Source organism: Oryzias latipes, chromosome 16 (genome assembly GCF_002234675.1).
Source record: "Oryzias latipes chromosome 16, ASM223467v1".
In the NCBI taxonomy this organism is placed as follows: Eukaryota; Metazoa; Chordata; class Actinopteri; order Beloniformes; family Adrianichthyidae; genus Oryzias; species Oryzias latipes.
Window position 1 is genome coordinate 15,844,141 of NC_019874.2, and position 26,671 is coordinate 15,870,811.

Sequence of the window (26,671 nt, forward strand, 5' to 3'; positions counted from 1 at the left end):
ATAGGGTTAATGTTTTGCAAAAGGAGATTCTGCAAGAGCTCTTTAGAGTTTCATCAGTGTTTTTCTTTTTTCTTTTGCAGAGCTTGAGGGCTACAATCACGCACCTTCCAAGGATGTTGTGGGGCTCCCGTCTTTCGCTGTGCATTAGATGAAGCTCACTAACAAGCCTGGCTTCAGGCAGTCTCACTTTGTAATTCATTTTCTGGAGAATCTGGGTCACTGCTGCCAAATTAAATCTATATATTTTTCTGCTGAAAGAATTTTCACTTTCCTGAGTGAAAGTGTACCACACATACATCGCATGGTACATTTTTGACAAGTACTGGTGGCTTTAAAAAAGAAAAAATCCCCCAAAAAAAGTCTTGTTGTAAGTGCACAACTTACAAGAAGTCTATTTTTATTGGATTATAATATATAATATAATACAAACACTGGATATAATACAAACAACACATATTTTTAATATGTGTGATTTGATTACAATTTCCAATTGGCGACACTGCAACACAAATTTAAAAAATGTACCCAAAAAGCAGCTTAGCCTTTTCTTTAGATGAGGTAAAAAAAAGTCTTTTTTTAAATCTGGGATTTGATTTGTGAACCTTTTGTAGCAACATCACCACTCTGTCAGTTTTTGGCAACTTTTGGCATGTCTCTTTAGGTATCGCCACACTGAATCAGCTGTCACTGACCTGCACAGGTGGTTTGGCAGAGTTTTTACGTTGTATGCCCTGCCTGACACAACCCTGTAATATTTCTGGGCTGGGGTCCCCCTTTGACTGTATTGTCAGTATACTCTACAACACGGTCAGTATCAGGTAAGGTCACTATGGTCACACCAATACCTTCTGTAAGATCGATTTATATCAAGGAGGATTGGCTCAGTGAGGTGAAACTGGGCACATTATACATTTCATGAAAAGTATCAACCATATTTTTTCATTGTAGTATAACCTCAAGGGTTTTACAAATAAAAGTAAAAACAATTATTGACTGTTTTTCTTTTAATTTACCAAATTCTGTTTTAGCAGTTTAATTTTGTTATTCAAGTGTTATTTGAGCTGCTTCATCATTTTGTTTGTGGAAAGCACCTTGAATCTACTTCCTGATCAAATTATGCTGTACAAAAAAGCAACCTAGTAATGGATGACCTGGAGAAAGGAAACTAAACAATACAAATTTTAAAATGTTGAAAAATGGAAGTCACAATAAACTTCACCAAAGCTCTCATCATTGGAACAAAATTGTTTAAAAGTGCTGATGAATAAAATGCATGACACCATAGGTCTGTCAATGACTGATCTTTTGTTAAAATCATCACTACCTCCAAGATGTAACTACCACAATGGCAGGTGCATAAAGAGTCTCAGGCATGGGGGGGGCTGGATTGCGCCACAAACTGATAAGATCTTTAACTACAGGATAAAGAAGCTAACTGCCCTTTTTGAATGGCTAGCTGTTCTCATGAACAAGCTGCTAATGGATGGACTAAACCAGAGTGGTTAACTCAGTGTTTGCTGTTCTTATCATAAAGGGTCTCCTGAGAGTGTACCGTACCTTCCGGCCTTTTTTCATTTGTTATCTTGTTTCACACGTCTCAGTTTGATTGTTCTGGGTCTTTGTAGCAGTTTCATACAAACTCCGATTTAATTAAATTTATAAATTTTTTTCTTACATGACTTTTTTAAACCACCATTGAGCTAAAACAAAAGTGATCATGTGTGTTTAAATCTTTCTGCTCCTCCACAAAAGTTAAACTTTTCATACATCCCATAACCAAACTACCCATCATTGGGATGAAGACTGGGGCTTGTTCTACACATGTATAGGTATGGATACACCGGGCATGTGATGTAGCGTTCTTTAACACAAACCACAGTTTTTAATTTCTCCTACGTGATCAATGTTCAAACGGTTGGCACTTCAGTGAATTCAAAGAGACATCCGGACGTCCCTACCAAATCCAATCAAGTCCCTGATTGGTCAAGTATAACCTGGTTTAACTTTTAAAATACGTTCAATGGTGTTTTGTAGATGGAGCCCAAAAACAGTCATGTAAACTTGCGCAGCTGACCGTGAATGTGAAAGTTTTGAACGCAGAAGCCCGAAACGCATATTTAGCACCATTCGCGTAAACTTTTCATTGAAAGCCTGAATGCAAATTACCAATGGAGGTGTGAACGCAACTTTATAGACTTTTAACAGGTAGAAAATTCTAGGGGAGCACAAAAGACTCCAGCTTAAAAAAGCAGCCTCCAAGCTGTGTATTCATGTATGTGCACGTATTTTATTATTTCAAAAAAGGTAACAATTGAGTTTTGTTTTCCTCTCATATCATCTGCCATGTTACAAATCTCCACCCTAATAAAAGTTTGACCTTCCAGTACCCTGCCGATCCCTGAATTCTGACTCTCTCCTCCTTTCAGCACTCTGAAACTTCCTTTTTGGGTCTGTTTGGCTCAACAGATGTTTCCTGGTCTCACAGTGTTTCTAGCTCACTCCCCTCCCTTGTGGTAAAAGACACTAAAGGGAGACTGAGAGGGACGCTGCCACTCAGTTTCGTTACAGCTAACCACACAAGGAGATACCTGGACCCCAGCTGATGTGGTCTGAGAACTTGATGGAGAAAAACTTGAATTTACTTTTACTTAAGTGAAGAAAAACTTTCTGATCTGGATTGCACATGGCAAGAAAAGTCTACACTTAATGCAAACTGTTGGACTTTCTGTTTGCTCTTTGTGTCAAGTCATCTGTGTTTTTGGAGAAAAATGTCGTGGGACTGTGGCCTGAAATATGTGTTTTCTGTGCCCCCTGCACTGCATCAGGGGAATAAGTGCAACTTGCATGACAAGGAGGATCTGTCCAGACTAGAGATGGTCCAGAGGCTGGCAAAGGACGGCTGCCGATTCTTGCAAAATCATAGCAAGAGCCCAGAGAAGGCAAGTGAGGTAGGTTGCAAAAGGCTTGTAGGATGCATGCCAAAAAATTGTATAAAAGACACAAAGTAAAAAACGTGCACTGCAAAAACTGAATCTTTAGAATTTGTTTTCCCCTCAGTTTTTGTCTTCCAAGAAAAATGCATTTTTCAGTAGCAAAATAATCTTAGTTTAAGAAAACATCTTAGTGGCTAGAATTGTTTCCCTAAAATAAAAAGTGAGTACATTTTTTTACCCCATTGGCAGATTGTTATTTATTTATTTATTTATTTGCTTATTTAAAGAAAATGTTTCCAATTTTAAGGTATTTTGACTTATATGTAGGCGGCCAGTTTTTGAAGTATATACCAAATGTGTAGTAGGTCTCAGAATGAATGAAGAATAGAAGTAAAATAATTTCTTTGAGTCTTCTGGGAATTTTCTTCTAGTTTTAGACTTCACTTTTGTTTTTGCGATGTGGCAGCACCTTTGGTTTCGGATTTGATATTTCGGAGCACCATTCCTGGAAACAGCCATTTCAAAACGTGTCATCCCACTCAGTACGCAATTCTTTCAACCTGTACTTTTTTTTTTTTGAAGTATTGCGTCAGCTACCATTTAGCTAATCCGGAGCCGCCCGATTGGTTGACATTGAGGCGGGTTCAGCCTGTCCCTTCCTGCCAGCTGTGTTTGTGAGCTGAACTATGAAACAATTGTAGGAAGAGATGACGTAGAAGACTAGACCACCGTGCCAATACATTGTGTGGTCTTAGGGTGGGTTCTCATCTGTTGGATGTCTGACCTTTTATTTATGACAAGGTAGTCGTTTGTCCACTCATTACTAATGAGTGTGCAGTTATACATGTTATTGCTTTATAAAGTAAACCACATTTCTAATTATAAATGTTTTCAATCTAAGTACAATGGAATCCATGAGCTCAGTGTTTTGTGTTAGTGAGGTGGAAAAAATAGATGCACAGATATGCTGGAAATCTCACCGATAATGGACAGATAAGTTGACTTCATGGGTCCTTGACATTAATCTCAAAATATTGGTATTATGTGAGATTACTCTTGTTATGCCTCTCAACCTGAAAAGGTTTAAAGTGAAGCCATAATGATTCCACCCTGTCTGTCATGTGACTCGCACAAATGGTTCAGTCATCAAAAAGCTTAGGAATCACTTAAATCCAGGCTGCTTAATGTACTGCAGACTGTATGTTAGTGGGTGTAAGTGAGAGATTCTGGTGCAAAACCATCATTAATGTTATGTATATCATTTCATGTTTAAAGACGGGAGAGGATTTTTAGAGGGATAGTAGACTATTTTTTAATTTTTTGTTTAAAATAATATGCAAAAAACAATAAAATCAAACAATTTTATTTTTAGTCAATGCTAAAAGTATCACAATTAATATAACTTATGGAAAAAAATTTTTTACACACCTCTTTGGTGTTAAAGACCTTTTCATAGAAGACAATCCAACATTCAATGGTTTTTTTTTCTAAGAAATTAAATTTTCTTCACTCTTTTGAATATATTATTTTTTTCATTATTTCAACAGCATTATCTATTCAAGAAAGGGTGTTCAATTCTTTTCTTTCTTTCTTTTCTCAGATGTGTAAATGGGATGAGTAGGGCTCTCTGTTCTTGGAGCAGTACCCATGAGAATCTGTGCCAGGATTAATTATTCATACTGAGGATGAGAGGACAGCTGGCTGTCATGTGTCGTGAGACAAAAACTGGAGACTCTTGTGACAAAGCTATACGCGCCCAGCGCGCGTCATGTGTAGATATCATAGGTCAGTAGAGCCATCCGTGTGCTCTGTTGTTCCAAGAAACAGGATAGGAATCAGTTCAGCCTTACCCCTCTGGAAATGTTTCCACATTTTTGCCACGCTACAAGTTATGTAAAAGATAGAAAAAAAGTCAAAACAATGGTCAACACACTATTTCACTACTGTTGTTTTATGAAAGCAATTATTCTCTAGATGCGTGTGTTTTTGGGACCTACCATCCCTTGATTAGATTGAAATATGTGTAATTTTTCACTCTTACCATTTTTGAATCTGCCCTCATGATGTGTTTATAGAATTATTGGAGTCATTAAGGCCCAGATAGTGAAGTGTTGTGTCATTTTTAGCAATTTTGAGTGTTAACTGATGGGCAAAGGCCTCATTTTTCCTGCATCCATGAACCATGTTTGTCAATATTTGGTAAGTGTCAATATCCCAGGAAGTGCTTAACCCAAGGAAGCCATGTGTCTCTCCAAAAAAGGCAATTAGAGCAGCAAACTGCAGCCACTTCCAGCTTGTCTGCCCCACTAATTGCATGAACAGAGGCTTGTGTTGCAGTGATTGATGGCTGGGGTAGTGAGCAGGGGTGAAGGAGGGAAATGAAGCACGATGAGTCTGCAATTTGGGAGTTTCTCATCAAGAGCAATATATCTGATCTGGTTTCTCAGTTGTCAAGCAGCTATCAGGAATCATTACGCTTCAGTAACTACCACAATCTTTGTTGTTTGAAATATAAACTTTTTAAAGCCTGGAGGCTGTTAAAATGAGGGCATTGAGATTTGGGTGCTAGTGGAAACATTAAGGGAATGGGGAGGATTTAAGGATGTTGGAATATTGTTTTTATAAATAGACGTTTTCCACCAAAAAAAAAAAAGGTGGAGGCTGGATGTAGAGATCACAAAGAGGAGAACTGGTTTGCATAAATGCTTACAAGTTTAAATCTTTATCATTGTGAATAAAGATTGACATATTTTCCACTATGCAAAACAATTTTCCTGGCATCAAACGTTAGGAAAGCTAGAAGCTTGCTTCAATTTTCCGCTGCATACAATTATTTTAATGCAACTTATTTATGATTCAGCATACATACCTCAATAGCCTATAGTTTCTCCATTTTAACACAATACAAAATCATGTGGGCGCTGTAGGCTATATACTGTATCTGACGAAGGGTCATAGTGCAAGGATAGAGCATCCTACTCCTGATCCAAAGGTTGCAGGTTCAGTTGTAGCTTACTCTTGCACCAAAGTGGGTCTGGACAAACTACTGAACCCCACACCATTTGTCATTTATTAGGTAGGTTGCTATGTACAAATCCAGGACTTTATCTCCTTTATGAGTTTTTTATTCACATTTTAGTGATCTAACGTTTTTGCAGATTGGGTCACATAACCTCATATGTAATGAAGGGTTTTTTGCGAAAACATCTGAAGGGCCATCAAAAATGGTTCAATATTTTACAAGACTTGGGAGAGAGCCCACGTTATCCCTGAGCTTTGAATTTTGTAAATGTCTTTATTTTTTATTTTGTTTTTTATGACTTTACAACTACTTATGCTTACCCGTTGTTTGCTTTGTCCTCTCACATAAGGGCATAAAACGTTGAATCCAAATTCCTTGTTTGTGCACACATATTTGGCAAATGAAGCTGATTATGAGCTATTCACTTTGTAAGAAAATAAGGAAACATATTATTTTATTTTAAAAAACTACATTTTTTGAGTGTTTTATTCAAGAGAAATAAGACAACTTTTATGCAGCACACCACCTTAAAAAATAATTAGCTGATAAAGTATCTTAAACAGTAAATTTTAAGTGGGACGTCCAAAAGAAGTAAACCTCATTAAACGCAGTCTATCTTAGTCTGTCATTTGCTGCATAACAAGGTCACATAATGTAAACTGGAGGTTTCAGCAACACAAACAATTGTTAATATGCACAATGTAACTTAAACACTGAGCCCCTCTAGACAACCCCCATAATTTAATTGGCTCTGTGTGCATAAATCAGTGTGTGAGTCATTTGTGTTAATCCCTGAATGGGTTCCTGTGATAAAGACTAAACAATGATGTATGGAAATTCTCTTTCAGTTACAGTGCTGTTCCTGTCAGAGTATTATGATGGAAATCTGTGGTGATTTATGTGAGATGAGGGGAAAAACTGAAGGGAATCTCCTTGGTGATGAAGCCCTCCCTTTCTCTTTTCAGCCTCAGAGTGACGAGGCAGTCCGCTTCTGTCTCAGGGAGAGCGGCCGCGATGTGCTCATTCTCCAGAGAGTGTCGTCAGAGCAGCCAGCCCTCACCGCACTGGCAAGGGGAGGAGGGAAAGAGGAGGCGAGGAACAGGAGGTAAGCCTCTCCGCTCCCCCTCCCTTCCTGGCCACCCTCCCTCTTTCTCTCAGTTTCTCTCTCCTGCACTCATTTTCACATCATTCTTCTGTCTGTGCAGCTTCACTCAGGCATGCTTACATCACAGCACCTGGCACTTAAAATGAACTGATCAAATACATAGACGTCAGCAGAATGACATTGTGAGGCACTCCATCCATTCAGCCACATCAGAGGCTTTCGTCTTTTGATTGGGCACAATCTGGGAGACTTCAGAGTGCTTGAGGAATACCCATCGCTGTGTGTGGATGTCTAAAGGGGTCATGCTGCAATAACCACGGCTGCTGAGAGGGCACAGGAACTCTGGGAAGATGGGATCTCATCCGCAGCCCCTGAACCTGCAGGATGGCAGGCTGCTGCTGCTTGCTGCTTTGGTAAAGCAGGAGGAGGACGAGGATGAGGAGGGCTCAGAGGAGAGCAGCACGGAGAGCACAAGTCGGGCAGAGCCGCTGACGATGCCCACTTTTGATGTCCCCTACTTTCGCTACATAGACGATGAAGGGGCAGAGGGAGAGGAAGAGTGGAGCTGCAGTCGCTCGATGTCGTCTATTGAGGAGGACTCGTCTGCTGACTCTGCTGTCTCTGACAGGTACGTGGTGGTGTCAGGGACCCCTGAGAAGATCCTGGAGCATCTGCTAAGTGACATGACACTGGATGATGACTGCGGGACAACACAGGGCAAAGAGTCAGGTCAGCATCCAACTTTAAAATCTCTTTTTTGTGTGATTTTTTGTGTAACAACATTTTTAAATGCCCTTTAGAAAGCAATTATAAAACCTGACTCTTATTTTCTTAAGTAGAAATACAGGGGAAAAACTGCCTTCACTGTCTAGTGGTGTCAGCACCCTGGGGGGGACATCACTGGGTTAATCATGTGCTATAATTGCTAGAGTGGTTCTTACAGATTCTGATGAGTTTCAGCTTGTTTAAGCCCACAAACTGTCATATGTTTTAGTGTCAGAACTGCTGTTTTTTGTCACAGCTTGGGTGTTGGTCCATTTAGCTAAAGAGCAGCTCCCCATTTTCATTTGATCTCAAGAAAATATTCCAAGAACTGAAAGGGTTAAAACTTGTGACAGAGATAAACTTTGCTCATATCTTTCGTGTTAAGCCGTGACATAGTGCACAACAAGCACTCTAGCCTCACAGCAACCACAAATCAACACATTTCCTCTCATCCCAGCAGGTACATGATAATATGACACTGTTGCCAAGGCAGAGGAGACCCTCTGTTGCTAACTAAAACTGGAAACACAGCTTTGGGTGGCGACTGAGCTGCAGGACATTCAGAGAAAGCAGAAACAATGAAGGCAATGGGGGATTTCTCATTAGCTGACACATCATGAAGATGGAATTGTTTTCTGCACAACGTTATATGAATGTCATCTGCATTTAAGTTTTTAGTTAAAGCCGATGCTCTCTAAGAACAACAGAGCAGTGTGTTGTTGATGAATTATTTACCGTGAGAGCATCTTGTTGTGAGCAGACCAAAGGGAGTCCTCTTTGGAGAGCCGTCACACAGAGCATGATGCCGTGTGATCTCAGGGTCAAAGAGGCACAGATCTGGGGAGTCCTAAACATTCATTGAACTGCACTCGGTGATGTTTAGTAGTCTGACTCCTGCTGGCTCTGAGCACAGTTTGTGTTAGTGCTACACTACTGCTGAGAAGCTTGTCCTTGGAAGTTGTGCTCAGCAGGAGATGATAGCTGGAGGAAAACCAAGACTTTGATGTTTTTCTAAAAAAACAAACAAAAAAAACCCCACACAGCTGACATCGATTTCTCTGAGGGATAGCTTAAAAAACTGCAGCAACAAGAAACTTTTGCAACACATTATTGATGTGTTTCCTCATTATTGCTGCACTTGCTGTCTTAAGTCCTGAGCTGTCCAGCTTTGAGAGTAGTGATGCTCCTGCTCTCCTCCTGCACATGGAAGCATTTTTGTACGTTGGAGACTGTGGACAGATGTCTGATGGTTTCTGGCGTTTGTTCCTGCAAAGCCAATAATGATGAATGATTTCTCCTTTGGACAATTCTCTAAGTCAACTGGAATGAACAGATTTAATCATTTGTTTTTGCTAATGATAAAATGTTGAGGAAAATTTCCTTTCTGCACCGCTTAGACATGTGATGCACACCTGCAGAAAAAAAACAAAAAAAGATCTAGTTATGTGAATAGGGGGGAAATTCCTGACCAATTCATCAGCAGTGCAATTATCTCTAGAGCTTTGTTGATCAATACGAGACGAGATCAGCAGGATGACGGATCTCTTAGTTCACCTGCGAGTTAGACGAGTTAATCAATTCTGCAGTGTCGCTAAAATGGAGAAAAGCTTTTTTTCTTTTCAGTTCAAAGGAACGCGTCCATGAATGTGTGCGTATCGAAGAAGTTTTCCTTTTTTTATTTGGTTTAGTATTCATGTTTTCTTTATGAAGGCTAAATATGTTGAAGTGAGAGGACTCTCATAAGCAGGGAGTGATGAATCCTCAGCTGCTTTGCACGGATTAACATAATGATGTCAGGGAGTCCTGCGGGCCAAAGGACCAGACAAGGGCCCCAAGTAGAACACGGCATGAAATGAAAGAGAAGAATTTACTACCATGGGTGTGGGACACACTTAAAGAAGGAATTGGCTGTAATGAGATCAGTGGATGAGAAGGGCTCAGATGAAAGCATCTTTAGGCTGGACTCCACTGGGGGGAGGCTGGGGATTCTTCTACTTTATCGTTCTTTATATTTCCTTTTGTATGAATTTCCAATTGGTCTTTTAAAGTTTTGCAGTTGAAGTAACAGACTGCCTTAAGTTAATTGATGCCTATTGATGCAAATATGCATCAAATCACTTTGGGTCCAAAATGACCTACATTTAGCATCTACACGAAAGCAAAAACATTGGTGTATGTGCTTTTTTCATTGCGGGAAATTAATTCAGGCATCAAAGTGTTAAGGATTTTGGTGATCGAATTTCCTAAAGTCCCACTCTGACTATCTTTTTATCCATTTAAAAAAAACATTCCTAGTGTTCTTCTAATTATGAATATGCTGTTTTTAGACAAAATCAAAAAACCTGTGTCAATTTCTAGGACATCGTTTCAGTAGGTAAGTCGTTCATCAGAAATGCACCTCTGAGATATGGGCAGGACTGTTGGCACAGAGTAAGACTGGCTCCATTTCTCATCATCTTTTTGTTGACAGTCTGTCCCGCTAGCTTACAGCTCCTTGCAGTCCCAACATTACTGGTGCAACAAAAATAGTGAGCAATATCAGAGCTATCCAGTCGTACAGTTTTGAGCCAGATGCCAGCTCAGACGAGGAAAACTGTTTGCTCCTGATTCACCGTTATTTGAATAAAGAAATACTCAGAAATGTAAGTTTAATCCTAATTTTCTTTATATACAGTGCAGACCAAAAGTTTGTATCCAAACTTTTGGTCTGTACTGTATGTCCTCCATCATGAGATGGAAATGGAAACAAAAACACAATGCCTGCCTTTTTAATCTAAGTGGGTCAGTTGAACTTCTCTACTTTAATGTGGGAATGAACCTTAAGGAAAAACAGCAGATCTACCTCCTAACCACATTATGTGGCTGGCTAAGTTGTTTTTGATTGCTCCTTTGTGTGTATTAGTAACATTGCAAACACACTTTATCAGAGGTCACAGAGAGAGTCACCTGACACATCAAGATTATTGGCTTATCTCCACAGATGCAGCCTGCACAGGCCAATGTGTGAGAGTGAAGATAATGCCAGTAAAAGCTTGTTTCAACTTCCTTGAGCAAAGCAGATCCAAAGGCTGTTTTTTTTTTGTTTTTTTTGTAAAAGATATCTGACAGTAACAAATGAGCTCTGCTGCTTACATTATTAAATTGGAACAGGAAGAAAGCAGAGGCAATTTAAATTAAAAGTTAAGCCCTGCTGTTTGTGCAGCTCCCCACATTATTCATGCAGCTGTCCATGTCAGTGTTGTTTTCGGCCCTTCGCTGTGCTGCTGCATTCATTAGGCTTGTTTATCCTCCTCATTTTCGGGTCTTAATTTCTATGAGGTTGAAGTTTTATGCTGTATGTATGTTTGTGTGTTTGCAGATAAACTTCTGGATGACTTTCTGCTCACCTACCCGGTTTTCATGTCAACCAGTGATTTATGTCAAGCCCTGCTAGGACAATATCCTCAACACTGCGGCAATATTTTAAAATTACATTCACACAAAGAAAATTGTAATGTTTTAATCATTAAGTCCTGATCGTGTGATATAAGCAAATCTAAGCCTTAACCAAACGCCACCTATTACACCAAACGACACAGAGGAATGGAGGAGCCGAAGGAGGCTCTGGAGAGAAAGCAAAAAGTCCTGCATCTGGTGTCTCATTGGATGTCTCGCTGCAAAGACTTCCTGAGGGAAGACCAGCATGTCAAACTCTTCTTGAAGGTAGGAGATACTGCAGATGAATATAAAAGATAGATGTGGCTCTGAGTAATAAAAAACAACCTCCTACTTTCAGACTTTATATCGGTATGTGCTGAATGATCTCTATGAGCATCCTACCCTTGAGAAGGAGATGGGCGAGCTGCAGAAACTCTACCAGTTGCATCGCAGACAGTGAGTGACCATGCTGTTACTTTTTCATCAGTAATTCCCAGAACATCCGAGAAACTGAACTTCTCATGGTGTGGCCAAAAAAGAAGAGCTCAGAGTGTTGGACATATCTGAATATAAAGACAGAGGGTCCATTCTAACAGCTTCTTTTTTCATATTCTTATGAATGAATTCATTCAGAAACTGAAGCGAATGGGTTGTGTTCTGGGGTGTAACACTCAAGATCATGAACATAACCAAGCTCTTTATCTGGAATCTCCAAAACAAAAAGAAAAAAAAATAGAAGAAGGAACTTGTGTTCTTTCCATTAGTTTGCATCTACTGCTTTTTACTCTCTTTAGAAGACAATGTAACAATATTCAGTGAATGCTGCAAAAACACAAAAAACATCAAACATTTTACAATATATATTTTCTGTCTCTCATTGTTGTGTAGTAATAGAGGTTTTTATACTAGTTTAAAGTCTATTAAGGAAAGAGTCTGCAGTGTCAGCAAATATCTTTCATAAAGTACATACTTGCCTGTCACTAGAATTACCCAACAACACATAAAGAACACCACCTCAGGATATAGAAACAGGAGCTGCATCTGTGAGCTTAAAAGCCAGAAGTAATGAGGAAAAGGAGGGCTTGTTGTTTGAACTCTAGTTTGCAAAAAATCCTACATTTTCTAGGAAAAGACAGAGGCAGACTAAGATTCAACAGCAGAGTCATAGCAGTTTTGACAGAATTCATACACGGATACGATAACCACTAATTTTGAGATCCATAAAGTGTATTTGCAGCTTCTGAACTATTTTCCATGAAAATTTGAGCAGTTTCAGGCATATATGTATGTGGTCTGTACAGGTAGCAGGCTGTCTGCCCTAAAGGATGTACAGAAAACATGCATTTATTGTTTTGTCATTCTTGTCAGAACAAAGCTGTTGACTTTTTTTTTATCTTAATTATTTTGTAAATTGTCATGTTAAATATAAAATTACACATATAATGAGGAAACCGAATGGCATAAAAGTGAACAATCCTTTTGGCACCAGACACAACACCACATCCTTCTCCCTCCTTTCTCTTCCTCAGTCTTCAAACGGGAGTTTCTCCCCTGTGGATAGTTTAACCCTCCACCCATTAGGGACCAGATTATGCAGCCAAACCCTGCTGCTTCCACCTGACTCGTTCTTTTTATATCCAATAAGGGAAATCCACAGCATCCACTCCATTAGACCTGCGGATTGCACATGTGGGTGTTCCTGACACAGTCCTGCATTTATGGGCCTTTCACAATCAGTCTTCAGAGGAGGACAAGCTTGACTGCTTGGTGGTGATCTGCAGCCAAGTGAAAAGGTGTCATTATTTTTTTCTTCTCCTGACACAAGCCTCCCATCAGTTTCCATCTGGCCTTTGTGAGGAGGGACGAGGGAGTCACATGACTGTGAGCTCTCACAGTGCAAACAAAAGCTGTTTATTTCTTGCGCCGTACATCATCGTGTGGCATCACAAATCTCACTGAGCTCACTGATGTTCTGCCGTGATTCGGCTTTTTTCAGACATGACAGAAGGAATCAGCCTTTATTAGAGAGCGGTCGCTGCTCGCCTCTGGGAGGGGATCCCTCAGGGCAGGCTTTGTGCCAACATGCCTTTTGTGATGCAGAGCCCAGTAAAAGCTGAGGGATGATAATGGACAGAAGGCTATCTATCACGTTAGACAAGACTAACCAATGAGAATAGGCTGATTAAATGAAGGGATCATGTAGAACGGACTAAAATCTACTGAGCCCCATAATCTCTTCTTCACACCGAGCATCAGTAATGGACTGAACACAACAGAGGAGAACACTTATATAGTATAAATTCTATGATCTTGTTAACCTGAGTATACAACAGGAACAGTTATTATCAGGACAGACTCTTCATCTCTTTTTTCTCTCTCTGTTGCAGTACAGGGGATGAAGATTCTCCTCACAGAAAGGTATGAACATCTTTTGTTCTCTCTGAAGAGCACGAAAAGAACTTCACACAGCCGAGCTGACTGGGCTCTAATGCTCACGTCTCCTCAGAAAGCCATTGTTCTGTGTGAAAATGACATCAGGCAGAATGTCTGCACTTCCCTTCTTTCAGAGCAAAGCGCTTTTCCACCAATTGAGCTGGAAAGAGAACGTGCCGCAGTCCAGGGGCTCGCAGAGGGAGACTAAGGAAGGTGAGACATAGAACCTGACATTCTTCTCACATTCCTCCCATCGTACGTCGTTCCCAAACTCAGACCAGCCAGTTAGTCTGAACAGGCAAACAGTAAGGGCTTTCCCAGGAAATGACAGACACTTCACAAAGCAGGTTCCTGTTTTACTTGTCTTTGTTATTTAAAGCCACATTTATTCCCTTGTCTCATTTGAATGTATTCAAGTCATCATTAAGAAATAGTTACAATTTTTGTTTCATATGTGACAGTGTGGAGATGAAAGGCCAGCATTTTAGTGTCACAACTCGAAGTAGAAACTTTGAAACATGCAGGAACCCAGGGTTTCACACCTTGCTTTTTATTAGATGCATTTTGTGAATTGACTTTAAAGAATAGGCTCTTTTTTTTTCTTTCCAGTGTTGTGTCATGTGTATGTCACCATGGACTCGTACCTGAGCATGAGGGTCCACTCTGAGGTGGTGGTCCAGGAGCTTTTGCAGGCAGTGGCAGAGCGGATGGGTGTTTCTCAAGGGGAACTACTACTGGTTGCAATAACATGTACTGGAGGTAAAAATCATGATTAACTGACCAGCGGGACTAGAAAACAAAGAAGTCACCAACTGATGCAAAACATCTGACGTCAGAACTTTATAAACAGACGCTGATAAACATTATAGTGCATGTTTTACATAATGTATAGCACAAAAGAAAAGGTTAAAACATATTAAAGATTTGTTTGCAAAAAGGTTTATCTTTTCCCTAATGCTACAGATGCGTTTATATGAATGTCTGTGCTTTCATAAACAGCGATAAAAAGCAGTTGTAAAAAGTCAGTATCTGTTGGGTTTGTATTATCAGAGCAGACCTTGGCACGCTCTAAACTCGAACGTGTGATATCTGTTCGCTTGCTACCTGACAGATTTTTAATGGTATTCTGCTTCTTGTGATTTGTTTTCTCCCTCTCAGGCAGACTCCTCCTGCAGCCGCAGGAAAGAGTTTTCTCTGCTTCCTTTCGGTCAGTAGAGAGGCTGCATGTTTGCAGGAAGGATCTCAGTGAAGTCCAGGTGAGAATCTCTTCTCAGCTTGGTACTTTCATGGTGAGGTTACCTTGAAAGTGGTGCAAGGATTTAGAGGGGACCTGGCATTGCTGAAATCTTTTTTTTAAATGTGAGATGAAGAGGAATGTTTTTGACATACGTTGCTCCTTCCCATGTTTTTCCAGAAGGGAGGTCTATAATATTTGACTTAGTAGATTTTGCAGGCATTGAATTAATATAATAAAAAAACAAAATTAAAAATTTTAGAAAAAAGCAATATATAGTCATTATACATATAAGAAATAAAATAATCTCTATGCTTCTGAAAGATGGGATGAAAGGAACAGCCATCAAAAGATATAAACTAGCTTATATCGAGCCCAGAGTGAGCGGCAAATCAACAAAATAACCAAATCCTATGCAAAATTGCCATATGGGCATTAAATTACCCAAACGGTTGCAAAAATCTCATTAATTATCCAAAATATCAATACTAAAAGCGTATAACAATCACTGAAACCCCAAAGACAATGCATAATGAGACACGCAATTATGCAAACTACCTCAAAGACACACAGCTGGAGATGGAAATAACAAGACCTACCCGGTCTGTGATTGACTTGGTCCTTGGTCTTTTAACATAAATACCCCCAAAAATATTTTCAGTCATAATCTGTTGACTGTTACCTAGAAAGGGCACAGATGTCTTTAATATACATTACATCAAAACCTGATAAAATGCAGGCGTTGTTATATTAGTGCACAGATTTACTTTTGCAACATGGATGATGTTCACAGCTTAGCTGCAATGCCTGAGGGAATTATTTGTCATCTAATGTCATACAATTTCATGTGTTTGATGTTGAAACAAACATCTGTGAGAGGTTTTAACTGTCCCGACATTTTACAGAACCCATTTGTGGACAACTCAGAGATTCAACAGAGAACAGCTCGTGTTCTGAGTTTGAACACATGGGATGTGGCTGTTGCCCTCACCGATCTTGACTGGACCATTTTTGACTCGATGCATGAGGTTTGACCTTAAAACTCAAATAGTCAGCCCAACACAACCTGTTAAACATTGCTGCCTTTGCAAATTCTGATGAAATGATGTTCCTTTGCAGCAAGAGGTGATCTATTTCACCTTCAACCGCCATGTTTGCAGTACCTACACGATGGCATTGGAACTGCTGCTGCAGCGCTGCAATGAGGTCCAGCTGTGGGTGATGACTGAGGTGCTGCTGTGCCCAACGCTCTGCAAAAGGGTCCAGCTCATCAAGAAGTTCATCAAGATTGCATCTCAGTTAGTGGAGTTCTTCACACTCTATGGCAGCGTGATAAAACATTCATTGACTGATCATTCACTGGGTTTGAAATTCCGCCAAATGAATGCAGAGGTTGTGGCTCCCTCTGGTGGCAAAACAGTAAACTGCATCTGTCAAATTTTCTTTTCTTTTTTCAGAATCAGATTACATATATTTTATTTATCCCAGGGGGGGAATGCGTTTACAGCAGAGCTCCTGTTGCTGAGTTTCTACACAGAAGTGAAGGAAGTGTAGAAACTGTCCATCTTAATAAAAAATAACTTTTTCTTTCTTTTTCAGCTGTAAAGCACAAAGAAATCTCAACTGCTTCTTTGCAATATTCATGGGACTGAATGCTGCAGCTGTTAGTCGCCTTAGTCACACATGGGAGGTAGGAGTTTTATTACAAGAACCCTGGATTTTCCATGTTTCATCTTTAAGTCTCCAAGAAAATAACATATTTTAATACTTTTTTTTTTTCCAGAAAGTTCCTGGAAAATTCAAAAAGCTGTTTTCAGAACTGGAAGCTATCACTGTAAGTTAGGACAGTGAACAATTAATATAAGTAATACTGATAATAACCTGCAAATGATTAAAACATCTGGAGTTACCTAAATCTTCCACATTCAGCTTCATTGCAGCCTACATGCACAAATGTGCACATGTCTTTTCCCCATTCGCTTACCCTAGAAATCTCTTTACAGGATCCCTCACTGAACCACAAAGCCTACAGGGAGTCCTTGAAGAAGATGAAGGTGCCAAAGATCCCCTTCCTTCCTCTGCTTCTGAAAGGTGTGCTCATCATCTCATTATTTCATGTCCTTCAGTTTCCAAACAAACTAGAAAAATATACATTTCTGTTAACAACATCTGATAGAACAATAGCATTTATTTTATCTTAAATATTATAATAAAACAATAATGATTTATTCTTTTAGATATTACTTTTATCCATGAAGGCAACAGGACATTTCACAACAACATGGTCAACTTTGAAAAGCTGGTGAGTTTGTTGTGGTACATTATTTTTAGTTTTTTTTTTTCCTGTAAAAACTAAAAAGGAAACTGTTGAGCTGAATTTGAAATCTCTTTACTTTAAGCACATGATAGCCGACATGGTGAGACTCATCCGGCAATGTCAGAAGGATCGCATGGGTTAGTAGTTTAATCCTTTTTTTGCGTTAAAAATGGAAACATCAGACTTTTAACATGTTAACGAAAATATTCATATTTTAAAAAGTCCTCTTTGGGTGTTAACCTCACAAGCTCCAGTTATTGTTTGACCAAAAAAGGATAAAGAGTTGATTTCAATGTGGAAAAAGCAAAGTGAAAAAAAAGCTCTTTTGTTATCTACCTCAGACCACTCACTCATTTGAACCACAATGGAAAACAAACTGGAAGGGTGGTGAATGCTGCTGTCATGTTCTGGAGGTAAAATTCTTTTCTGGTTCTCCAGGAAATGGAATCACACAGAAGAGCAGCTCAGAGGTGCGAGCCTACATTGATTGCCTTCACGTCATTGACAATCAGCAGACTCTGTTCGAGCTGTCACACAGGCTGGAGCCTCGGGCTTAAGGGGAACAGCTCCTCCTCCGCTTCCCACTCCTTTTGATTTGCTAAGGAACCACTTATCACTGTCTCCTTTTGATAGCTCAGGACTCAGTCAGCAATCACAGGCAAACTGCACAATCCCAGCTGAACACGGGAGGGAGACTTTCAATCATGAGACTGTCAGCAACCACATAAACAAGCAGAAAAAAGGCTCGTCTTTGGGTGTCGGTGAAAGATGTTTGCATACATGGGCAGCAGTGGGGCTGATCCATGGCAGCTGAGAGCACGTTCAGCCAATACCATCTTACTGTGGAGCTGCAGTGCCAGCATTTAAACTGCAGCAGCAGCAGAAGGCATGAGCTGCAGACGTTCATCAGTATGGTCTACATCAGAGCACTGCTGCTGTTCATGTCTAGTCCTGCAGATGGCACAGGTTTTCAGCTGCACTGATGGACTGACCACTCCTCTGTGACGCACATTCAATAAAAGCTGTTTGCCTGCAGGTAAATTGAACAACCATGGTGTAAAATCATCACAAATCCAAAAAACTGCATTTCAACCAGTCCTGATTTAGCAATATTACTGGTCTTCAGCACACCATGAAGCAGCTTACATAAATAACATTATAAAGTTCTGTTTTTATAGGCGCCAGTGGATGAAAGTTGTTTTTTAAACTTAACCACCAAATATTTTATCTCACAAATCAATTCCGTGTTAATCAGGCAGAGACTGCAATGAAAACTGTGAGGAAGAACCATGCAAATGCACATTTGCAACATACAATATGTCCTTATTTAAATAAAAAGCAGACCTAACATCTATTTTTTCAACATAAACATCTGTTTTTGCAATAATTTTAATTTAACAGGCTCAGTTTATGGTTTATAATTATTTTCCTGCATTAAACTCTAAAATTAATGTTAGATTGTGCTATCAATTGGTTCCTGGTTTTTATTTGCATATTTGGAAATCTCAATAAAAAAAAAACATAAAGAAATTACAAAGAAAACAATGCTAATTTTTAGTATATTTTACATTTGTAGCCTGATGTCTTCCATTTACTTAAAATCTGGACAATTAGTTCAATAATTCTCCAAATGTTTACTTTCACCTCTCAGTATTGTTCAGTTATTTAGAATTTGGCTTTAGGTTTTTATTTTTGTTACCAAGAGAAAAAGGGACAAGAAAAAGAAAAAAGAAGAAATGGAAAACACATGCTAAGGCACCTTCAATCTGGTTAAAATATAATTTAAGACTTTAAAAGTAAAACCCTCTGTTCTTGTGCAGTAAAATAACAATGTACAGATTCTGTATGTGTGAACTTTCTAATGACAGCATCATTTAAAGCAGTTCAAGTAGACACTGAAGTGAGATCATTTCGGCCCCCTTTGCTTGTGTATTTTATATTTTTAAACCTCTTGTCATAAGAAAGAAAGTTCCTAAGGAGCCTCTTATTTTGAAAAACAGAGTACAGTTGATTTTATTTATACTGTGTATATACATGTTTAGATGTATTAAAGTTCTGAATAACATTTATTTCAGAATCATTGATCTGTTCTATCAATACAATAAAGTACAACTTTCTGTTTATTACTTTTGTCAAAACATGTCAAACCATGACTGTGCAAGAAATAAAACTTTTTATCACTATGGGCTCTTGATTGGAAAAGTTGTTTTAGTGGATATTAAAGTAGGTCACTGGTTCTCTTTGAAATATTAATTTCAATTTTGCAAAGTAAAATGAAGTGTATAAATTCTTATCTGTTCCCAGTTATTGGCTCTCATCTAATTCCAAGTAGATGCTAAATTAAGGAAGATCTGGAGCAGAAGTGGTTTGATCCATATTTGTATCAATAGGCGTCAAGGGGTTAAAATATAAACTAAAAAAGTAATAATGTTAGACCCACTAGTAAGTATATTTTCCATACTTACTGTTTCATTACTTGACATAATCTAAAACCAAGGTCTGGGAGTTCCTAACAATGTAATGAATGTTGCTGCAAAATAAACAATTTCTTTTTAACATGTTTCTTTTTACCTATTTTACTCTTTAATTTTAACAAAAAAAAATGCCCAAAATGGTATTGTATGTTATTGCTGTGAGACGTGGGTGTGACACAGATGCCCTTCCTGACTTTAACAAGGTGTCCTGCTTGGCCTTTAAAATGACTTATCAGTGGCACGACCCCTGCTGCGCCAAGCTCCGTACCCTACCATTTCCTCCCAAACACTGTATCATTTCTCTGACACAAAATGACTGGCTAGCTGCTGCAGCGTGCTAATGAGAGGAAGAGAAGGCAGATGAAGAGAATTTGCAGGAAGACCCGTTTTTCATTTCCCCTCCTGCGATACAATGCACAGAATCAATCTTCTGGCGGCTGTCTGCAGCCAGAGTGGATGTGGGGAGGAATTAAGAGCCAAAAAGCAGTTATTAGTGTTGGGGGGAAATTTTATTTGAAAAGAATGCTGACTTGAGCTCTCCCACCTCCCCAAAAACCCCAAAGTGTTTTAGTTTTTATGCCACTCCTTCGTTTGTTTAAATATGAATATGGCACCTGTATCAGTCTGTCTGTGGACTTTTAAGTCATAGAGAAAACAAAAAGCACATTTTTATTTTTCTAGTTTTTAATATGTATTTGTAACAGAAATAAGGAACAACCTAGCAAAAAGTGTTTGAAAAAATAGCATTTTAGATTTTTTTTACCAGATAGATTTTTGTCTTGAGCGCATTTAAATTTGGATTAAGAACAGAAAGGAGACATAGAGGATGGGTTATCTAACGTGTTGCTTTCTCACACAAAGCTATCACTATCTTCGAATAGATGTTTTCCTAAAGGCTCGGCTGAATGAATTACACTAGTCTGTTAGTATTCTGCCTCAGCTGCACAAAAGGTCAATGTCAAATGCACCTCATTTAAAAGTCAATAGTAACCATGCACATCATCTCCTGGGAATTTGCTCCAGGATCCCTCCAGACAGCATTGTGTATCATTCAGTTAGCAGAGGGCGAGCAGAGAGCCTTTTTAATCCTGACCTTCCAATAAAATATGCTCCCTATCTGGAATTACATGGTCCAAAATGGAGACATAAGCTTCCAACAAATCACGGCCACACTCAAGGGAGAGCTGCAGCGGCGTTGGACACAAATACTACAGGTTCAACGCTGGTTGAGGCATATGACGGTGTCATAACATGATCCAATGACAAGGCTGTCACAAGAAGATAAAAAATTATTTGACCAACTAGCTTACTATGGCAGTTAGTACCTCTATTTAAACTAAACTAAAGCTATGTTTTTTAAATCCTAAAATACAGCATAATAAGTTCTCAATAGCTACTAGTAAAGAGTCTGTTCACATCTGTGCTTAGATCTCACACGATTAACAGCAGTGCAACTCCAGCTACAACCCACTTGGCTGCAGGCTGTTTGGTGCGGAGGTGGAAGGCCGACACGTAGGAGGACCCTCGCTGTTTAGTGCGGTACACTGGACACCTAAAGGTGTTCCTCAGATCCAGCTCCTCTGATGGCACTGCTCTAACGTACAGCACTGGCATAGCTGGTGTTAGATCTCTTAAAACTGCTTCAGAAATGGAACCGGCCTCAGAGTCCCAACGGGCCCCTAAGAGGAACAAGACACTTTAAACGAAGAACCCTCTATTTTGTCAACATCATAAAACTATGCTGAGTAACAATAAAAACAGATGCATTCAGACAACTGAAATCCTAGTTTATTATTTCTGACTATTAGAGTCATTTACACTGACCTTCCATGAAGAGTCCATGGATGTAGGAACCCTCCCTGGGAGGATGTCCAAAGTCATCTCTCAGTTTCTTTGTTACATCCACAGTCAGAGTCATCTTGTCCAGGGGCCACTGGTTCTTCCGAGCTATACTCTGGAGCACAGCTGTTGCCATGACAATGTATGTAAATATTTCTGGTTTAAAAATCATTGTGTTGCTTTCAAGGCGGGACATCACCAGTGAGGAAGGACTGTGGGCTGAAAAGTCCAGGGAGCCAGACCACAGCAGGGAGTGTGAAGTCATGAGTCCAGCTGTCCAGCTCCTGACAGCTCAACATGACATCACTCATCCTAAAGAATAGACAATCATTCATTAATAATATAGTAATAACAGGTAGTTAAATTGCTAACTGAGCCAAATATCCAGAGCAGTAAATAAGTTACCATTGGGCCAGTGTCTTAGTTGATGGATAAGCAAGTCTGGTCCAAGACTGTGGCACAAAGTTATTGAAAAGTTCAAACTGGAGTGTCTCCATACTGGAGGAAAAGGAAAGTTCTCCCTGTAGATGAAGAATATCAACTAATAGTAAGATTTAGTTGTTATCATTCCTTATTTGTGCTGACAGCCCATTATCCCAGTTAACTGCACCTTTAAACCCAATTCCAGATCAGTGAGGGACCTCCGTATTTCTGCCAGAAGAAGGTTCATGCGTTCACACTCCTGAAGGCACACGACAGTGTAGGGGCTTCTCTCTGTTCTCTCCATCAACATCTTTTCCATGTTATAATCCTCAGGAAGCTTCTTCAGAATGTCTTGAATTACAGTCATAACCTGACAAATATTATAAACTTGATTAAGGATGTAAGGATAAGAAGGTTTTTTTATTTTTTTATTTTTTTTTGTATTCTCAGCCACTTTTCCAGGAGAAGCTTCCATCTATTCCCACCTTCTCTTCAGTGCTCTCAAACACTCCCTCCTCCCTGGCAGAGCCATGTGGCTGCAGCTCCAGCAGAGCCCTGAAGAGGTTGTCTGAGGTCACAGTAAGACACCCCAGCTCTGCGTTAGGATGGAGGCCGTACAATATTGGGCTCTCAGTGGGGAGATGTTCATCAATATAACTGTGGTAACCACTGTAGTCCAAAAATGAAGGAGCTGGAAATCCTGGACACAGATAGATGCCGGATTCAAACTATAAAGACAAAAAGTAAAACACAAAAGAAAGCAAAAAAAGTTTGAAAAATACTAACATAGAAAGTATTTTTGGGTAAATTAGTTTTTTTTTTTTTTTTTTTTTTACATAATTGGACAGATTTTCTGGCACTTAACAGAGAAACATGAAAACATGTTAAAAAAATCTGCATCCTTAAGCTTCAAAATCTACAAACTTTAGACTTTAAAAATAATCATATTTGAATGTAGTTCTCATTTACATCCCAAGAGGGCACCCTTTACCTTAATGGTCACTTAAAATTGTTTAGGTAAAGTTTTCTTTCCTATTACTCACTGCAAAAGTAGCACAACGAGTATGAAATAATGACAAGTTCTAAGGTCTTAATATGTTTTTAAGCAATAGAAATCCCCTTTTCAACTTACTTTCAAAATTGAAAGGAAAATGCATTATCCAAAGGCAATACATGCAAAAGATTAAGAAAATAGAGACTCAAAGTTGCTTCAACTACTACCTCACCATTTTTGGATGCATGAATTGTTGCAGATAGGTCATGCAGAGTCTTCTGTCCCATTCATCAGTGATGTGACCTCCATACATGATCTCTCCAAAAAGGTAGCACAAGTCCTCCCAAGGTACCTGCACAGACTGTCAAAGGCTCATTTAGCTCATCAAACACAATAAAAAAATAAAAATAAAAACATTACACCTGAATCTAAAAAAAAAAATAAAACATTAAAGTTTGTAAAGAAATATCAGTAAGTTTTATGAAGTCTTTTTCAGATGTTCTTTGAGTCTGGCCGTGATTTGTTGGGAGCTTAGGTCTCCATTTTGTACGTGAACACATTGCTCAAAGAGCTTTGGGAGAGAGTGAAAACACGTTTCTTCCTCACAAATGTGTGACAGAAGAAATCTTTCCTTAGCTGGAGATGACGATCCGTAAGGGTGAAGGAGGAAGAAAGGAACTCGTGATTCATAACAAATTACAAAAGCTGCAAGTTCACAATCATTTGTACCTGTATTGTTTTGCAAATTACTTCCTTCATCAGCTCTAATTGCAGTGATCACTTATGGAGCGTTGTGAACTGTCACATTGGCTGCATGTAATTACATTTAGGATAACGCTTCATTGCCTTCCTAATGAATTCTCTGTATACGCACATACAGGTTACTGTTTGGTTAACATAATGAAGGACATTCGTTTTTGGAGGGCAGAATACCTAGGAGATGTAATTGGTTATGACCAGAGTAATAAGAGTTCTAAGAGAAATGCATTAGGAGCTGCGAGGAGTGCAGCAGGGAAAGAATGGATTTTTTTGTTTCCACAAAATAAAGCTTAATTATAGGATGCATGTTCACAATTATTAGGAATTTGAAAAAGTAAATGGGTATGAGCATTTCATCACAAATTACTTTGGAAGAGATTGCCTCAAGAAATAATTAGAGGCAGTGTGTGAATGTCACTGCTAATTCCATCACCAGTATACAATCCACTATTTTAGAATTTACTAGCAAAAAAAGACAAAAAAAAACCATAATTGCTGACATAATTACAATTAATGTGAAGAAGTTCAGATTAAAAAAAGTAAATTATCAAATACTTTGGTGTTGGCCTCTAAGTAGTTGAAAAGCACAGTGGTTGAGATGATGAGGTCTCCTTTGCTGAAGGGGTAGTTGTGATTCCATCCCTGTGGGCCAAATTTTTGCCGCTCTGTTACACAGGAATGAAAGAAGCAAAGGGAGAAAAAGAGGGAGTTGAACTCTCGCTCCCTTGTGCAAACATCCAGCGTCTCCTAAAAGTGAAAAAGGCAACAAGAAAGACACAGAAATGAATAACGCACAGCAACAACTTTTTCACAATCAGAGCTAAAAACCTTATCAGTAGAACCCATCAGACAGTAAATTGGTACACCTTTATGAATGGAGAGAAAATAAAATCCCCTTTTCCCAGCAAAATATTAAAAAAATTAACTACGATTTGGCTAAAGACCAACTCAGAAACACAGTTTTAATCTTAATTTTCTTTCTATCTGTTCTCCATCATGAGAGAAATGCTACAAGAACATGTTAAAAACACAATTTTCATCAGAGCGGGTCTTTAACTTAGTTGTTGTTACATGAATGTTATCTTTAGCCAAATCACATTTTGGTTCCTGATTAGTTCGATTTGATTAGCAAAACTTAGATTTAATTTAGAATAATTTCATTCAGCAAATTCCACTCACTTTATATCTCATTTTCTCATGTGACCCCACAATGAATAGCATTTTCTGAAATCCTCAAAATATTTAAATAAAATAGTCTGAAAGACCAGCTCATTTGAGACCAACAATAAAACCACAGTCATTTAAATCCCATTTCTTCCAGACTCTGATAGAGTGTGAACTACAGCAGCTTCTCTCCGCTTCCTCCATTTCACTGCTTGATTATTTGTGTCAACACACAGTTAAACTGCTGTACCTATTGTTATGGCTGGTGATTAAAATCTCTCAAAAAGCCTTTAAAATGTTTATACACACCTGACTGAAGTTGCTAAGAGCTGCATGCAAACTGGCACTCATGCCTGTGGGTGGTTCATTTGTGATTTTTATGGCACTCTCCAGCATGCCTCTGGGGATTACATGCTGCTCAGGCCTCGGGGCCGGCTCCCCGGTGAGGAAAACCCTGTAGCTGGGATGACAGTTTTCTGCCGTTGTCTCCAGAAGAGCATCTAGAGATGGCAGCCAGTGAGCCACGAGGTGAACATTCTGTACAAATAAAACACCCAGAGAGAATTTCATTATATCAGAAGGATTTCAAATTAAAACTTTTATTTTTTCTTTCTGTAACAAATATCCACAAATTTGCAAGAATCACTAATTAACTGAGCTGCTGCCTTCTCCCTAAAAGGAGCCATTTATGGAGGCCATCTAGCCAATTATGGCTTTTATTGAACCAAATTGAGTTTATTTCCCTTGCTCAGGGGATGAGATAATATCATTAGGAGGAGTAAAGGGAGGCTGCAAGTGTAGCCCAAAGCCATTAAAGGTAGATCTTTTTAATGAAAAAAGTTATCCACCTGCAAAATGACCCAGTGTCCCTGTTGAGATGCATTCCTGAGAAGCTTCTCAGCCACTGTTTCCTGCCCCTGTCCCAGAGAAACATTGTGTAAAGTGCCCTTGTCCGTGGAAAATCCCAGCTTCAAACCTATGGACAGAAAATACAATATAATATATAAAAAATATAAAAAAAATCCCACAAAACCCAGAACCTGATTGAGTTATCATTACTAGCAACACCTACAATCAAGTGTTTATAATAACTGACTGACTATTTCATGTGGTGTAAAAAAAACAAACACACTAACTACCTTGTTTTTCCACATCTCTCAGTGGATCCACTCCAGGAGAGAGGATGAAGAACACAGGGGTTGAGGGTCCACAATCCTCATACAACTTTTCAAAATCCAAGCGTGGAGTATTTACGTATTCGCTTCCCATGTTTTCTGCCACAAACTTCCTGAAGGAAAACCTCAAGCACTTAGTGAAAATCCCTACGCTGACAGATCCAAATGCTCTGAAGTTATACTCTTACTGTAACGCGTATGTCATCCGGTCCGGGCGCAGAGCTCTAAGGATAATCAGCTTTTGAAAGGAGCTCTTGTTCTTCCAGTCCTGTGGAAGTCTTTCATTTTCTGGATAACTGGACTCCACGATCTTTCTCCAGGGCTTCGGTGAGCTTTCAATGTCTCTGTCGAGTCCACTGAAGCAGTCCATACTAGATATGCCCTACAACAAAGCGGCTGGCATTATTACCGCACTTGGGAATTACATTGATTATTAACTGCTTCTATTTTCGAGATAATGTTTGGCATCATACCTTGATGGCTTCCCAGGCTTGTGGAGAGAGGAAAGACACTGAGCTGAATTTACCAGCTTCCACTGGGAAGTGCAGTAAAAAGTAAAACTCCTGCAGATCAATCAGGCCTTGTTTCAGCAGAATCTGAAGGAAATAACCAAACTA

The 26,671-nt window shown here is 39.2% G+C and overlaps 2 protein-coding genes across 2 annotated transcripts in view; one reads left to right on the forward strand and one right to left on the reverse strand.

Moving 5' to 3' along the window:
• The first annotated feature begins 2,547 nt into the window (after nucleotides 1-2,547).
• On the forward strand, nucleotides 2,548-19,409 carry LOC101158382 (rap guanine nucleotide exchange factor 5). Its single transcript, XM_004078080.4, has 18 exons — nucleotides 2,548-2,948; nucleotides 6,921-7,060; nucleotides 7,689-7,789; nucleotides 11,184-11,262; nucleotides 11,383-11,527; nucleotides 11,601-11,698; nucleotides 13,630-13,660; nucleotides 13,810-13,888; nucleotides 14,285-14,434; nucleotides 14,834-14,931; nucleotides 15,815-15,937; nucleotides 16,029-16,207; nucleotides 16,509-16,599; nucleotides 16,693-16,743; nucleotides 16,913-17,000; nucleotides 17,147-17,211; nucleotides 17,309-17,363; nucleotides 17,665-19,409. Exons 1-18 carry the CDS (start codon nucleotides 2,769-2,771, stop codon nucleotides 17,781-17,783), a joined length of 1,872 nt encoding a protein of 623 aa, XP_004078128.2. The 5' UTR covers nucleotides 2,548-2,768; the 3' UTR covers nucleotides 17,784-19,409.
• A 957-nt stretch (nucleotides 19,410-20,366) lies between these two features.
• LOC101158632 (dynein heavy chain 11, axonemal) overlaps nucleotides 20,367-26,671 on the reverse strand; it is a 36,615-nt gene continuing 30,310 nt past the window's right edge. Inside the window, exons 66-78 of the mRNA XM_023964142.1 lie at nucleotides 26,528-26,650; nucleotides 26,243-26,436; nucleotides 26,019-26,167; nucleotides 25,728-25,855; nucleotides 25,189-25,416; nucleotides 24,271-24,462; nucleotides 23,189-23,317; nucleotides 22,448-22,690; nucleotides 22,150-22,332; nucleotides 21,945-22,060; nucleotides 21,739-21,851; nucleotides 21,525-21,665; nucleotides 20,367-21,379 (exon numbers count right to left, since the gene is read on the reverse strand). Coding sequence (XP_023819910.1) covers nucleotides 21,132-21,379; nucleotides 21,525-21,665; nucleotides 21,739-21,851; nucleotides 21,945-22,060; nucleotides 22,150-22,332; nucleotides 22,448-22,690; nucleotides 23,189-23,317; nucleotides 24,271-24,462; nucleotides 25,189-25,416; nucleotides 25,728-25,855; nucleotides 26,019-26,167; nucleotides 26,243-26,436; nucleotides 26,528-26,650 — 2,187 coding nt within the window. The 3' untranslated portion in view covers nucleotides 20,367-21,131. The remainder of the gene's footprint in view (nucleotides 21,380-21,524; nucleotides 21,666-21,738; nucleotides 21,852-21,944; nucleotides 22,061-22,149; nucleotides 22,333-22,447; nucleotides 22,691-23,188; nucleotides 23,318-24,270; nucleotides 24,463-25,188; nucleotides 25,417-25,727; nucleotides 25,856-26,018; nucleotides 26,168-26,242; nucleotides 26,437-26,527; nucleotides 26,651-26,671) is intronic.

Bases quoted from the DNA above. Each gene is read 5' to 3' on its own strand.
- LOC101158382 (XM_004078080.4), top strand. From the start codon at position 2,769: ATGTCGTGGGACTGTGGCCTGAAATATGTGTTTTCTGTGCCCCCTGCA. The intron at 2,949-6,920 runs GTAGGTTGCAAA...TTCTCTTTTCAG, and splicing joins GCCCAGAGAAGGCAAGTGAG to CCTCAGAGTGACGAGGCAGT. The intron at 17,001-17,146 runs GTGTGCTCATCA...TTATTCTTTTAG, and splicing joins CCTTCCTCTGCTTCTGAAAG to ATATTACTTTTATCCATGAA.